The 15897-nt window shown below is 41.2% G+C and overlaps 1 protein-coding gene across 1 annotated transcript; it reads right to left on the bottom strand.

The window, feature by feature from the left end:
- Positions 1 to 6273: 6273 nt before the first annotated feature.
- LOC116862499 (thioredoxin-dependent peroxide reductase, mitochondrial-like) lies at positions 6274 to 7601 on the bottom strand. Its single transcript, XM_032849820.1, has one exon. It carries the CDS (start codon positions 7599 to 7601, stop codon positions 6978 to 6980), a length of 624 nt encoding a protein of 207 aa, XP_032705711.1. The 3' UTR covers positions 6274 to 6977.
- Between the last annotated feature and the right edge of the window lie 8296 nt (positions 7602 to 15897).

The following is a 15897-nucleotide window of genomic DNA, read 5'->3' as shown; positions in this document are numbered from 1 at the left end:
ATTTTTAAGTAATTTAATCATTTAATCTTAGCCATCATCTTGATTAGAGTATACTTGAGTGTTGCTGGAGGTGGTCATCTAAAGAAAATGACTGCTGGTTGACCTCTGATCTGGACCCAGGCAGACATTATCCCTGCATCCATGGGATGTGTGTTCTGCCCACTGTTAGCACAGCAGGAGCCCGTTTAAGCACGTAGCCATGAGAGTGATGTGTTGAGACCACCTGGATGGAATATGTCAGCAAATCCAATTAAGGCCTCTATATAAGCTCTTTAAGAGTGCAGTGGGTGGGTATGAAGGTCTGCTCATCTTGCAGCGTTCAGGGTGAGTTTGTTTATTAAAACTTCCCCATTTTTGTTCTGGGGTGACACTTTTTTCAGTCTCTTGTCGTTTTAAATGTATGGGGGCCAGTTTTGGGTGTACCCGGGAAGCTTCTGAGAGGGTGACCCAAATATTGGAAAGCAGGACCGGCAACCAGGAGATCGGAGGAAAGGGTTTTGGAAAAGAGGCATCTGTAGGGGAAATCTTGTACATCAATCTTTTTGTGGGGAGGGGTGGCTTGTGTGTTAGATGATTGTGGACTGCTGCATGAATATGGGGACACCCTGAAAACACTGTATGGCTTGGTACACTGTTTGAGGACCCAATGTGCATTGGCAGAGAGGAAATAAGCAGCTGGAGCAGTGGGCCGGCCTCTACAGGGGGTAGTTCAGTTGGCCACTGATTCCAGTTAGGGGTTAAAGCTCTGTTAGAAAGTTGGGAGAAGAGCTGAGGTTGGAGCAAGATATGTGGATGTCCACTACTCGGCCAGCTTTGGGGCTGGCAGACCAGGTGGGTGAGCAGGATTATAAATTGAATTCCTGAAGATACTGATTTGCAAATCTGTTTGGGGTGCACAAGCTGCTGGGAATTAAGGTCTTAGTACTTGTGACAAAAAGCCTCTTTGGACGCTAAGAGGTGGAATCCTTAGACAAGTGAGGGGAGCAAAGAGGAAAATGTTGTGGTAAGTGATAGTGTTTCAGAGAAAATACCCAATGTATTTGATGTGTAATACTGAGGAAAAGGAAAGCACAGTAACAACCCGAGCCAGTTGGCCAGCCCCCAATCAGGAAGCATTCATGATGAGGAAATATACCCACTGGGCTGCCAAGTTCCAGCAAAAGGCCAGGAGAAGTGTCCAGACATGGTGTGTGCAGTTATGGGATTAAGGGTGCTGGGGTGGGGGGTGGTTGATGGCATTCTCTGACCAGGCAAGAGGCAGAGAAAAAGAACAAAATCACCACATACTTTTGCCTCCAGCAGCACCTGCCTACTGTTAGGGTGGTGTTTAGGGAACTCCCTTCCTTGAAGATTGAGTTAGTCTTTTCTGCAGGCATTGTTAAACCAATGGCTGGGGTGGGGTGGTGGGGAGATCCCTGAACAAGGAGCAGAAAAAAATCTATAGAGGAGGGAATGTAAATTCTTCTGAAGGACTTGGGAAGGAGACCAGTCATCTATGTTCCTATCTTTGAAGGCTCCATTTGGATCTAATTGACTGCAATTTCAATGCTGAAAGCTAGGATACTCCAGGCACCTGGTATGGAATGCTTATATCCATCTTATATCCAGCCTGAGCCTGAGATCTAGGTTGTCAGGAGATGAATTGCAGTTGGAGGGAAAACAGATGCTTACAATGAGTATGGGCTAATGGAAAGACTTGAGACAACAGGACCTGAAAAAACTAAAGGCACTTTTGATCAGCTATAAAGGATCCAATAAAGGTAGCCCAGAAACAAATGGGGTTTGACCCCATGGTGCTGGGAGATCTACCATCCCTGATGCTCTGTCCACTCAAGCAGATCCTTAGGGATACAGTCCCATCCATGGTGGGCTATTCCTAAACCCCAGGTAGAGGATAAAAGCCAAAATTGATTCCATGTGAGGGTCTTTTGAGCTCTTAACTGCTCTTTGAGAAATAAAAGCAAAGGCTTTATTTGATGCTGTAGCTGAATGTACTATAATACTTGGTAACCTCAGAAATGTTCTGGCCCCCTCAATGTCATCAGTGGTTATGGAGGATATCCTATTAGAATCTGGAAGGTCCTTTTGACAGTGCAAATTGGGAGTCTTCACCTACAAGAATGAAGTTTCTCTTTTTTTTTAGTTCCAGGCAGCATATTGGGCATCGGTTAACTACAAAATCCCACTCTACAAATCTCTGAATTCTGCCTCCAGGTAAAATTAACCCAACCAGAAAATCCAAAGTAGTAACCCATAAGTTGACCACCCTGCCAATAAAACAAAACAAAATAAACAAACAGGAACTGTTGTATAATACAAGTTACCTCAAAACATAAAAAGAACATATTTAAGAACCACATGGGGGGATATTATACAGACTATCAGTAGTGCTTTTAATAGTCTTCTATGCCAAATAAAACCAGATAGGTAATGATAGATGATGATGGGCTATTGAGAACTGAGCAAAGTAGTGCCACCATCCATGTGGCTGTGCCCAACATTGTCACCATCCTAGGAGTGTACCGTGCAATACTAGACTGTGTAAATGGTATGTTTAGGTGTTTTCTGGATGGCTGAATCATAGACTTAACTTGGCTTCATATGAGAGGAACAACAATGAACTTTTGAAAGGCTTCTTCAAGTTGATCTGCACTGCTCCTTAATATGTCATGGAATGGCCAAGATCTATCCCGTGCTGCTTCCTGATACCTGTACAGTGGGCTAATTACACTGATGATAAATTAACCTGTGAAGACTGCCTCTGCTACAGGATGTTCTGTAGTTTCTGTGTGAGCAACAAGACCAATGGAGAACCCAGGAATATTCAAGGCCCAGGTACTTCTCTAAAGTCTTTGAGAGTCATTCAGTTGGGTGAGATACATAACATTTTAGAAGCTATGATTGACAAAATGCTAGCCTATCCAACTCCTTAGAAAGTGAAACAGATACAAACCTTCGTGGGTGTTTGGGGGGACTTATATTTCCTACCTGGCACAGTATCTCCATCCCTTAAACTGCCTGCTAAAGAAAGGACACATAAGGGATGAGGGATCAGATTAGCAAGGTGCCTTTGAAAGATAAAAGTGCTAATGAAGCAGATTGAAGTTCTGGGCATCTCTCAAACAGGGCTTCCATTGGGCTTTGATACCTCTCTGACCCTATAGGTATGGGTTGGGCACTGTGGCAGCAACAATAGCAGAGCATACTTGTAGGACTTTTGGTCTCAGCTGGGGAATGTACCAGAAAACTAGCATACCCCCTATAGAGCAACAGCTTCTAGCAATGTACATAGCACTACTCCAGGTAAATCTTTCATGAAGTAACAGCATACCATGGCAAGAACCTACCTTCTTAAAGCTTGCGTTGAAAATCTATTCTATCAATCACCTCTGCCATGGCTCAAACTCCTCTTTGAGTGAACTGTCTGTTGGCAATGGAGAAACACCCAGTACTTCAGTTCAGCATCTCTAGAAATAGGGATGCTTCTGGACCCTATAGAGTGTGTTCTTCCCATCCCATTCCTATGGTGGCCTATAGGGAGAATGGGGGAGTAACTCCTGATGAATGGTATATAGATGGTTCTAGTCAGGAAAACCCAAGCCCCTGGACTGCAGTTATCTCAGCACTGACACTATCTGGATGGAAAAGGAATGAGCTTCCCCAGAGCATGGGTAAATTAAGAGCGGTTTAACTGGTGATTACCCATGATCCTGGCTGTTAAGACTTTGTGTTGGGAACTGGGTTGTGCTAAAAGGATTAAACCTATGGCTTGGAGAGTGGGAACTGGAGGGAAAAATCATACTGAATAAGCCCTTATAGGATCTGGATATGTGGAGAAACATTTGGGAGCACCTGCAAGAGCCTGAGGCGTGTCCCACTATTATTTACCCCTGGTTTTTAAGGTCCTGACAACCTCTGGCAATGAAGAAGCTGATGGCCTAGCTCAGATATGATCTCTAGCAACTGGCTTTTGAGTATGTACTGCAAACTTGGCACATAGGAAAAAGAGTCACTGTAGCACTCAGGTGATTTTGTGTTTTGCCGAAGATGCCACTTGCTCTTGAAATAAAACAACTTGACTAATGTAATAAAGGCATGTCCAAGGCTTTCTAGATAATACCTGAAGCCACCAGCAAAGGAGTCTGGGGCCACCCATAGGAGTTGCCAATTGGAAATTGTCAGTTAGAGGATATTGCCAACCTCTTCAGAGTAAAGTTTCTAAATATGACTTCGTTTGTGTGGATACTATGTCTGGCCTAATCCTAGCTTTCCCCCATGGCTGTGCAAACCAGGCTGCTACTATTTGGAGATAGGAGAAACTGAGTAATATGGATATCCTTGTGGAATAGAACGTGGTCAGGGATCATATTTCATAGGTCTAGAAAACTGGGTGAAAGAATAGCACATGGAATGGAGGTTCTCTCTCCCCTGTGACTTGTAAGGAAAAGTGTTGGTGGAAAGGAAAAATGGAATACTAAAGCAAAGATTAGAATACTATCAGGTGAAATTTGGATGCCTGGACTAAAGTATTGTCCCAAGCTTCACAACATTTGAATGATTAATGGGTAGGGTCTGTTGCCCTATCTTCCTGGATGAGATGGTCAACACTGTAAAAGTACCCAACTTATGAGAGACTGCCATTGCTCTGACTCTGATTGTGGGTCAACAGGCTATGCTTCTGAGGACACCAAGCCCCATTACACTTGGGAAAAGTGTATTCTACTGGCATGAGTGATAAATGTCGCATTGGTGGGAGAGTTTTTTTGCACATCCTGGATGAGGAAGAAATACTTAAGCTCCACTGGAATCTCATTGTCATCCCACAAGCCAAACTTGCTGAAACTCCTTATATCTGGAATGGAACACACAGCAGTAAAAGAAAAAGTTGGAAATCCTGGTTTGGCACGTCCTTCCCCCAGTCCATCTCTTCCCAGCTGACTGTTCTGCTTCCCCTGGCTTATATGGAGATTATATATATATAGATCTATAGATCTATAGATCTATATATATATATCCAGGTCAAATTTCTAAAGCAGAAGCCATGTTAATATTTAATGATCAGGCCCTAAGTGACCTTGTCAAGTTCCTACAAAATATGGCTGTTCAACCTTAAAATTCAGAGTCTTGGGGTTCAGGTCATAGGATGGGCCAACTTGTATACGTGGCAAAGGAATCAGTCCAGCTGTTTGGTATGTGGGCACCCGCTCCTTTCTATCTTGTCAGGATTGCCATGGTGGGTTGGAGGGCTCTAAGGAGTATATTAAGGAAGGGAAAACTAGGAATAGTACACTATTCTTTATCTGGTTTTATTAACAGTATGTGCCATAGGCTAAGTTTCATGATCACTATCAACACACGGTCATTTTTTGAGTCAAATTACACAGACAGCCCATCCTACTGATGACTGAAAGGTCCTAAAATTACCACCATTGAAGCCATAGTTGTCAATGTTCAGATTTGGGATGGGTTCTTGTGGCTTACTTTGGGTTATGGATAGGTGAGCTGTAGGCACTGTAGTATCCAAATGGGATGGCATATCAGTAAGGATGCCAGATTGCCCTTGAAATACAGTGACATGATTAATGGAGTAATAACCTTTCAGGCATGTTCTAAATAATGCCTAAGCTAACTACGAAGGAGTCTCATAACATTCACTGAATTTTCCATCAGGTGAAGGATTGTCAAATTGATTACACTGGCCCCTTCCCTCTGAGTATTCTAAATTTGTCTTAGTTTGTGTGGGCCCTGTATCTGGCCCAACCAAATTCTCCCCAGTTGCCATCCATTAAGGTATTAGAGAAGCAGAATAATGTACAGATATTCTGGTTGAGTAGACAATGATCAGGGGTCACATTTCAAAAATAATGATCTGTAAGGCTGGAACAAGAGTATTACCTTTTTTTTAATTTTAAAATATGTTTATTATGTACTTTATGTTGAGCATTTCAGAAAAGAATTACAATGATTTCAAAATACAATTTGATAAATAGCCTTTATAATTACACGCAATCAATATCTAGAATTGTATGTAGACCCTATGCAGCTAACAAATACGGAACTATTTCAATCTCAGGAAGGAGAGACATGCACGATCACTGAAGTCACTTTGCCAGAGTGTTTTTGTTTTTTTGTTTTAAAGATTTATTTATTTATTTATTTGACAGAGATCACAAGTAGGCTGAGATGCAGTCAGAGACAGAGGGAAGCAGGCTCCCGCTGAGCTTGATCCCAGGACCGTGGGATGGTGACCTGAGCCCAAGGCAGAAGCTTTAACCCACTGAGCCACCCAGGCGCCCCCCAGAGTGTTTTTTTTAAAAACCATGATTCACATTTGTCTCAAGTACACATACATCCATTGCAAGAGTTAAATTAGACCACTGATGTTAACACCTTGAAACTATGTATGATCTTTGTCACCTGAAAAGAAAATTCAGTTTAGTACAAAGAAATTCAAGAAGAAATTTCAGGACCCTTGATCAGAAGCTTCGGTGTGTGTTGTACTATTCTGGTGTACACAAAGGTTCAAGTAAGACCAACAAAGAATGTTTCCTCTTTCCACTGAAGACACAATCCAAGGAACAGGTGAACCAGCATCCTATAAACTAGTCAGCCATCGAGAGGTTACCAATAAAGGACGCTTTATGTGTGTGAGGACATTTAAAAGCCTCCGCTAATGTTACAAAAACAAAACATTTAGAGTATTACTTATGAGTACAAGCATAATTGGTGTTTTGTCTTCTATAAATAATCATCTTTGAAATGCTCAAAGTGAGTTCCAGCTGTGGCTCTCTCCTGACGTGAGAAGAGGTGGGTTCACATGGGATGATCTACTGATTCACCTTCTCAAAGTATTCTTTGGAAGCAGCTGGATGTGGCTTGATCGTAGGAGAATCTGGGGTCCAGTTTGCTGGGCAGACTTCTCCATGGGTTTCCACAAACTGGAATGCCTTCACCAGGCGGAGGGTCTCTTCCACACTTCAGCCCACAGGGAGATCGTTGACACTCAAATGCTTGATGACGCCATTGGGGTCAATGATGAAGAGGCCTCTCAGAGCAATTCCGGGGCCTTCCAACAGCACGCCATAGTCTCGGGAAATCTGTTTATTCAGATCTGACAAGAGTGCGATGTTCATGTGGCCCAAGCTGCCATTCTTCCTTGGTGTGTTGACCCAGGCGAGATGGGTAAAGTGGGAATCCACTGAAACTGCAACAACCTCACAGTTCACGTTGTGGAATTCATTGGCTTTGTCGCTAAAAGCAACGATTTCTGTAGGACACACAAAGGTGAAGTCCAAAGGATAGAAGAAAAGCACCAAATATTTCCCCTTAAAGTCATCGAGGGTTAGGTCTTTGAACTCTCCATCGACAACGGCGGTGCCCTTAAAATAGGGCGTGTGCTGGGTGACAGCAGGAGCGTGGTATGAGGAACTGGTGCTAAAGGCGAATTTTGGTTGACCAGAACCAGACCACAATACATTTGTCAGGCATGTTCTTTGGGAAGCAGCAGGTCTGAGGGCTGCAGAGGCAGAGATGCCCCAAGGAACAGCACTCACATGTCGGGCAATCGAAGCCTGGAGAAATCGTCCCAATGCGACCGCCATGTTCAGTGCGCGCAAGATTCCAAGAATATTACCTTTAATGAAGGTTCTATTTCTCCCGTAATGTATAGGTAGTAGGACTGGTAGAAAGGAAAAAGAATACTGAAGCAGTAGATTACATTCCTTTTTTTTTTTTTAATATTTTATTTTATTTCTTTATTTGAGAGAAAGAGTGAGTTAGAGCATGAGGCGGGGGTGAGGGACAAAGGGCGAAGCAGAACCCCACAAAGCAGGGAACCTGACATGGGCTTGATCCCAGTACTCCAGGATCATGACCTGACTTGAAGGCAGCTGCTTAACTGATTGAGCCACCCAGACACCCCAGTAGACTGCATTCCTAACTGATAAAACTGCCTTGGCTGGGTAGGCTGAAGTAATACTTCAGGATTTAGTACTTCTGGATGATCCTGCAGTAAGGCCTATTACCCCATCTCTTATGGGGTTGCCAAGACAACCAACACTGAAAAAGTATGGAAGTCACTGAGACTGCCATTGTCCTGTCTCTTACTGTGGATCAGTCTTCGATGCTGCTCAGAATATCAAGCCCTATCATGACTTGGAAAGGTATTATCTACTAGAATTTGCAATGGAATATCCCACCCTTATAGAGGAGTTATTTTATACTCTTGGGGGAAGGGGAATAACTTACTTGCCTTGGGATCTTGCTTTCTTGCTATAGGCTAAACCTGTTGATATTCACTGTACTTGAACTGGAACACACAGCCTTGTAGGAGAGGAAGAGATGGGAATCCTGGTCTGGTATATCCCAACCCTAATCCATCTGTTCACCAGTGATAGTGCCACCTCTCCCTGCTCAACATATATGCACAGTCAGGTCACATTGCTAAAGATGTAGCCACAGTAACATCTAAGGATTACATTATAAGTGGAATTCTTATACAAGGGAAAGACTTTCCTATACAAGCTTCTACTAGATAGATCTTTTTGACCTTAGACTTCTGTTACTGTGGATATGGTCATAGGATGGGTGCTTGATGGAAATACCTTTCTACAATGGGCTTATTTATATGCCTGTCAAAGAAATCAATCCAGCTATTCTTGTGTATGTCAGCCACAGCCCTGCTCCAGCTCATGAAGATTCCCACGGGGATGTTAGCGCTCCAGGGAGGGGATTGGAAGGCCTTAAAGCAGTACATTAAAGAAGGACAAGCTGGATTAGGACTTTGAATTCACTGGATATTACTAATCCTGATTGAGAAACAGCCTCTGGCATACATCATCAATAACACCAGACATAGATACTTCACATTTTTTTTTTCAAACTACATAGGCAGCCCATCAAATTGCTTATCAGAAGGGTCCTAAAAATGCATCATCAAAGCCATTTGATGGCTGTTGTTCAGGTTTAGAATGGGTTCATGTTGTTCACCCTAGGCTTTGGATGTATGAGTACCTGGGCACCACTATGTTGGGAACAGAAAAATGACTCTAAATAGAACTAGCCCAGTTGCACTAGGGATATGGGATGGATATGGCTGGAATTCTGATCAGTCTGTCACATTAAAGTGTAGCAACTGGTCTGGCACTGGCTGATCGTGCTGCCCAGGTATCTACTGTATTTGAATGGAACACAGTGGGTTATATGGCACACATCCATGCCTTCCACCTGGGTGGTGGGGGTCACTGCACTCTGGGTTTTCCCTGAGCATAGGGGGAAATCCACCCCACCATATCCAAATTTTTGAACCTCTCTCTTGCCAAGGCTAGATGGCCACATTTTGTTTTACGTGGATATGATTGTTTGGCTGCTGTCTTTGACCCGCCCCACCTCATTGGCCTGGAGGACACAGTAGTGCTCACGGAAGCACTTAACCTAGCAAGCCTTAACTGATAGTAAGCAGAAGTTACCTTTAGGAAACACTGAAATATCTTTAATTAAGAAAATCTATTTTCTAAAATAGAATGGGTTTGGGTATTATAAGTGCCTTACAAGGAGGTACCTGTATCATTATCCAGAAAAAGTAGTATATTGTTTATAACTGATAAGTCTGCTAATACATCATTTTATTAAACTACATGAAGACACATGAATAATCTCTCCTCCTCCCACTAGCTTAAAGGACTTAATAAATGGTTTGAATCATGGGGTAGAAAATATTGTCACTTGTATTGGGAATCATTATCTTAATCAGTATTTTCTCTTAGAATTGCCTTTCTTGCTGCTGTGGTATCATACATCATGGTGTCCTGTATAGACAGTTACCAAACAAACCACCTCCATGCTAATAAAACCTCTTATTAATTTCTGAGGACTCACTATGAAAGGAGGGGGCATGTGAAATAAGAGCTGCTCACAAAAGATAGAACGTTGGGGTAGGTTGTCAAGAAAACCTGGCTTCCAGTTGACCTTTTAGGTGGGCCTGGATAATCTCATGCTACTCACTTTTCCTCACTTCATTATCTTTGGGTTGTATACTCTGCCTGCCGTTCCCTTAGTAGGGCTCAGTTTCAAGGGTGCAGTCTTAAGAGAGCAATGTGTTGTTGAGACTAGCTGAGGTAGAGGAGGTTTCTGCCTGTGTTCTCCTCAAGGATTTTGATGGATTCCTGTCTCACATTGAGGTCTTTTATCCATTTGGAGTCTATTTTTCTGTATGGTGTAAGGAAATGGTCCAGTTTCATTCTTCATGTGGCTGTCCAGTTTTTCCAACACCACTTGTTGAAGAGATTGTCTTTTTTTCCATTAGACATTCTTTCCTGCTTTGTCAAAGATCAGTTGACCATCGAGTTGGGGTCCATTTCTGGGATCTCTATTCTGTTCCATTGATCTATGTGTCTGTTTTTGTGCCAGTACCATACTGTCTTGAAGATTATAGCTTTATAATAGATCTTTAAGTCTGGAATTGTGATGCCACCAACTTTTGTTTTCTTCTTCAACATTCCTCTAGCTATTCAGGGTCTTTTCTGGTTCCATACAAATTTTAGGATTATTTGTTCCATTTCTTTGAAAAAAGTTGATGGTATTTTGATAGGGATTGCATTAAATGTGTAGACTGCTCACAATATCTGTTCTTCCAATCCATGAGCATGGAATGTTTTTCCATTTCTTTGTCTCTTCTTCAATTTCTTTCATGAGTATTCTATAGTTTTCTGAGTACAGATTCTTTGCCTCATTGGTTAGATTTATTCCTAGGTATCTTGTGGTTTTGGGTGTAATTGTAAATAGGATTAACTTCTTAATTTCTCTTTCTTCTGTCTTATTGTTGGTGCATAGAAATGCAGCTGGTATTTGTGCATTGATTTTATATCCTGACACCTTAATGAATTCCTGTATGAGTTCTAACAGTTTTGGATTAGAGTCTTTTGGGCTTTCCACATAAAGTATATCATCTGCAAAGAGTGAGAGATCAACTTCTTTTTTTGCCAATTCAGATGCCTTGTATTTCTTTCTGTTGTCTGATTGCTGAGGCTAGAACTTATCATGCTATGTTGAATAGCAGTGTTGATAGTGGACATCCCTGCTGTGTTCCTGACCTTAGTGGAAAAGCTCTCAGTTTTTCTCCATTGAGAATGAGATTCGCTGTGGGGTTTTCATAGATAGCTTTTATGATACTGAAGTATGTGCCCTCTATCCCTACACTGTGAAGAGTTTTGATCAAGAAAGGATGCTGTACTTTGTCAAATGCTTTTTTGACATCTATTGAGAGTATCATATGGTTCATGTACTTTCTTATATTAATGTATAGTATCACATTGATTGATTGGCAGATGTTGAACCAACTTTGCAGCCTAGGAATAAATCCCACTTGGTCATGGTGAATAATCCTATTAATGTACTGTTGGATCCTGTTGGCTAGTATTTTGGTGAGAATTTTTGCATCTGTGTTCATCAAGGATATTGGTCTGTAATTCTCTTTTTTGATGGAGTCTTTGTCTGGTTTGGGGATCAAGGTAATGCTGGTCTCATAAAATGAGTTTGGAAGTTTTCCTTCCATTTCTATTTTTTTGGTAACAGTTTCAGGAGAATAGGTATTAATTCTTTAAATGTTTGGTAGAATTCCCCTGGGAAACCATATGGCCTTGGGCTCTTGTTTGTTGGGAGAGATTTTTTTTTTTCAATTTTTTTTTTAAATTTTATTTTTTATAAACATATATTTTTTTCCCCCAGGGGTACAGGTCTGTGAATCTCCAGGTTTACACACTTCACAGCACTCACCATAGCACATACCCTCCCCAATGTCCATAACCCCACCCCCCTCTCCCAACCCCCCTCCCCCCAGCAACCCTCAGTTTGTTTTGTGAGATTAAGAGTCACTTATGGTTTGTCTCCCTCCCAATCCCAACTTGTTTCATTTACTCTTCTCCTACCCCATTAACCCCCCATGTTGCATTTCCTCTCCCTCATATCAGGGAGATCTTATGATAGTTGTCTTTCTCTGACTGACTTATTTCGCTAAGCATGATACCCTCTAGTTCCATCCACGTCGTCGCAAATGGCAAGATTTCATTTCTTTTGATGGCTGCATAGTATTCCATTGTATATATATACCACATCTTCTTTATCCATTCGTCTGTTGATGGACATCTAGGTTCTTTCCATAGTTTGGCTATTGTAGACATTGCTGCTATAAACATTTGGGTGCACGTGCCCCTTCTGATCACTACGTTTGTATCTTTAGGGTAAATACCCAGCAGTGCAATTGCTGGGTCATAGGGTAGTTCTATTTTCAACATTTTGAGGAACCTCCATGCTGTTTTCCGGAGTGGTTGCACCAGCTTGCATTCCCACCAACAGTGTAGGAGGGTTCCCCTTTCTCCGCATCCTCGCCAGCATCTGTCATTTCCGGACTTGTTAATTTTAGCCATTCTGACTGGTGTGAGGTGGTATCTCATTGTGGTTTTGATCTGTATTTCCCTGATGCCGAGTGATATGGAGCACTTTTTCATGTGTCTGTTGGCCATCTGGATGTCTTCTTTGCAGAAATGTCTGTTCATATCTTCTGCCCATTTCTTGATTGGATTATTTGTTCTTTGGGTGTTGAGTTTGCTAAGTTCTTTATAGATTCTGGACACTAGCCCTTTATCTGATGTGTCGTTTGCAAATATCTTCTCCCATTCTGTCAGTTGTCTTTTGGTTTTGTTAACTGTTTCCTTTGCTGTGCAAAAGCTTTTGATCTTGATGAAATCCCAATAGTTCATTTTTGCCCTTGCTTCCCTTGCCTTTGGTGATGTTCCTAGGAAGATGTTGCTGTGGCTGAGGTCAAAGAGGTTGCTGCCTGTGTTCTCAAGGATTTTGATGCATTCCTTTCTCACACTGAGGTCCTTCATCCATTTTGAGTCTATTTTTGTGTGTGGTGTAAGGAAATGATCCAATTTCATTTTTCTGCATGTGGCTATCCAATTTTCCCAACACCATTTATTGAAGAGGCTGTCTTTTTTCCATTGGACATTCTTTCCTGCTTTGTCGAAGATTAGTTGACCATAGAGTTGAGGTCTATTTGTGGGCTCTCTATCCTGTTCGATGGATCTATGTGTCTGTTTTTGTGCCAGTACCATGCTGTCTTGATGATGACAGCTTTGTAATAGAGCTTGAAGTCCGGAATTGTGATGCCACCAACTTTGGCTTTCTTTTTCAATATTCCTTTGGCTATTCGCGGTCTTTTCTGGTTCCATATAAATTTTAGGATTATTTGTTCCATTTCTTTAAAAAAAATGGATGGGATTTTGATAGGAATTGCATTAAATGTGTAGATTGCTTTAGGTAGCATAGACATTTTCACAATATTTATTCTTCCAATCCAGGAGCATGGAACATTTTTCCATTTCTTTGTGTCTTCCTCAATTTCTTTCATGAGTACTTTATAGTTTTCTGTGTATAGATTCTTAGCCTCTTTGGTTAGGTGTATTCCTAGGTATCTTATAGTTTTGGGTGCAATTGTAAATGGGATGGACTCCTTAATTTCTCTTTCTTCTGTCTTCTTGTTGGTGTAGAGAAATGCGACTGATTTCTGTGCATTGATTTTATATCCTGACACTTTACTGAATTCCTGTACAAGTTCTGGCAGTTTTGGAGTGGAGTCTTTTGGGTTTTCCACATATAGTATCCTATCATCTGCAAAGAGTGATAGTTTGACTTCTTCTTTGGCAATTTGGATGCCTTTAATTTCCTTTTGTTGTCTGATTGCTGAGGCTAGGACTTCTAGTACTATGTTGAATAGCAGTGGTGATAACGGACATCCCTGCCGTCTTCCTGACCTTAGCGGAAAAGCTTTCAGTTTTTCTCCATTGAGAATGATATTTGCGGTGGGTTTTTCATAGATGGCTTTGATAATATTGAGGTATGTGCCCTCTATCCCTACACTTTGAAGAGTTTTGATCAGGAAGGGATGCTGTACTTTGTCAAATGCTTTTTCAGCATCTATTGAGAGTATCATATGGTTCCTGTTCTTTCTTTTATTAATGTGTTTTATCACATTGATTGATTTGCAGATGTTGAACCAACCTTGCAGCCCTGGAATAAATCCCACCTGGTCGTGGTGAATAATCCTTTTAATGTACTGTTGAATCCTATTGGCTAGTATTTTGGTGAGAATATTTGCATCTGTGTTCATCAAGGATATTGGTCTGTAGTTCTCTTTTTTGATGGGATCCTTGTCTGGTTTTGGGATCAAGGTGATGCTGTCCTCATAAAATGAGTTTGGAAGTTTTCCTTCCATTTCTATTTTTTGGAACAGTCTCAGGAGAATAGGAATTAGTTCTTCTTTAAATGTTTGGTAGAATTCCCCCGGGAAGCCATCTGGCCCTGGGCTTTTGTTTGTTTGGAGATTTTTGATGACTGTTTCAATCTCCTTACTGGTTATGGGTCTGTTCAGGCTTTCTATTTCTTCCTGGTTCAGTTGTGGTAGTTTATATGTCTCTAGGAATGCATCCATTTCTTCCAGATTGTCAAATTTGTAGGCATAGAGTTGCTCATAATATGTTCTTATAATTGTCTGTATTTCTTTGGTGTTAGTTGTGATCTCTCCTCTTTCATTCATGATTTTATTTATTTGGGTCCTCTCTCTTTTCTTTTTGATAAGTCTGGCAAGGGGCTTATCAATCTTATTAATTCTTTCAAAGAACCAGCTCCTAGTTTCATTGACTTGTTCTATTGTTTTTTTTGTTTCTATTTCATTGATTTCTGCTCTGATCTTTATGATTTCTCTTCTCCTGCTGGGTTTAGGGTTTCTTTCTTGTTCTTTCTCCAGCTCCTTTAGGTGTAGGGTTAGGTTGTGTACCTGAGACCTTTCTTGTTTCTTGAGAAAGGGTTGTATTGCCTTATATTTTCCTCTCAGGACTGCCTTTGTTGTGTCCCACAGATTTTGAACCGTTGTGTTTTCATTATCATTTGTTTCCATGAATTTTTTCAATTCTTCTTTAATTTCCTGGTTGACCCATTCCTTCTTTAGAAGGATGCTGTTTAGTCTCCATGTATTTGGGTTATTTCCAAATTTCCTCTTGTGATTGAGTTCTAGCTTCAGAGCATTGTGGTCTGAAAATATGCAGCAAATGATTCCAATCTTTTGATACCGGTTGAGACCTGATTTAGAACCAAGGATGTGATCTATTCTGGAGAATGTTCCATGTACACTAGAGAAGAATGTGTATTCTGTTGCTTTGGGATGAAATGTTCTGAATATATCTGTGATGTCCATCTGGTCCAGTGTGTCATTTAAGGCCTTTATTTCCTTGTTGATCTTTTGCTTGGATGATCTGTCCATTTCAGTGAGGGGAGTGTTAAAGTCCCCTACTATTATTGTATTGTTGTCGATGTGTTTCTTTGATTTTGTTATTAATTGGTTTATATAGTTGGCTGCTCCCACGTTAGGGGCATAGATATTTAAAATTGTTAGATCTTCTTGTTGGACAGATCCTTTGAGTATGATATAGTGTCCTTCTTCATCTCTTATTATAGTCTTTGGTTTAAAATCTAATTGATCTGATATAAGGATTGCCACTCCTGCTTTCTTCTGATGTCCATTAGCATGGTAAATTCTTTTCCACCCCCTCACTTTAAATCTGGAGGTGTCTTCGGATTTAAAATGAGTTTCTTGTAGGCAACATATAGATGGGTTTTGTTTTTTTATCCATTCTGATACCCTGTGTCTTTTGATTGGGGCATTTAGCCCATTAACATTCAGGGTAACTATTGAGAGATATGAATTTAGTGCCATTGTATTGCCTGTAAGGTGACTGTTATTGTATATTGTTTCTGTTCCTTTCTGATCTACTACTTTTAGGCTCTCTCTTTGCTTAGAGGACCCCTTTCAATATTTCCTGTAGAGCTGGCTTGGTGTTTGCA

This window comes from Lontra canadensis, unplaced genomic scaffold (genome assembly GCF_010015895.1).
Source record: "Lontra canadensis isolate GAN:19392208 unplaced genomic scaffold, GSC_riverotter_1.0 scaffold4, whole genome shotgun sequence".
NCBI lineage: Eukaryota > Metazoa > Chordata > Mammalia > Carnivora > Mustelidae > Lontra > Lontra canadensis.
The sequence above is the reverse complement of the archived record's forward strand: the minus strand, read 5'-3'. Positions and strand labels throughout refer to the sequence as shown.

Coding starts and splice junctions, on each gene's coding strand:
- LOC116862499 (XM_032849820.1), bottom strand. CDS start 7,601: ATGGCGGTCGCATTGGGACGATTTCTCCAGGCTTCGATTGCCCGACAT.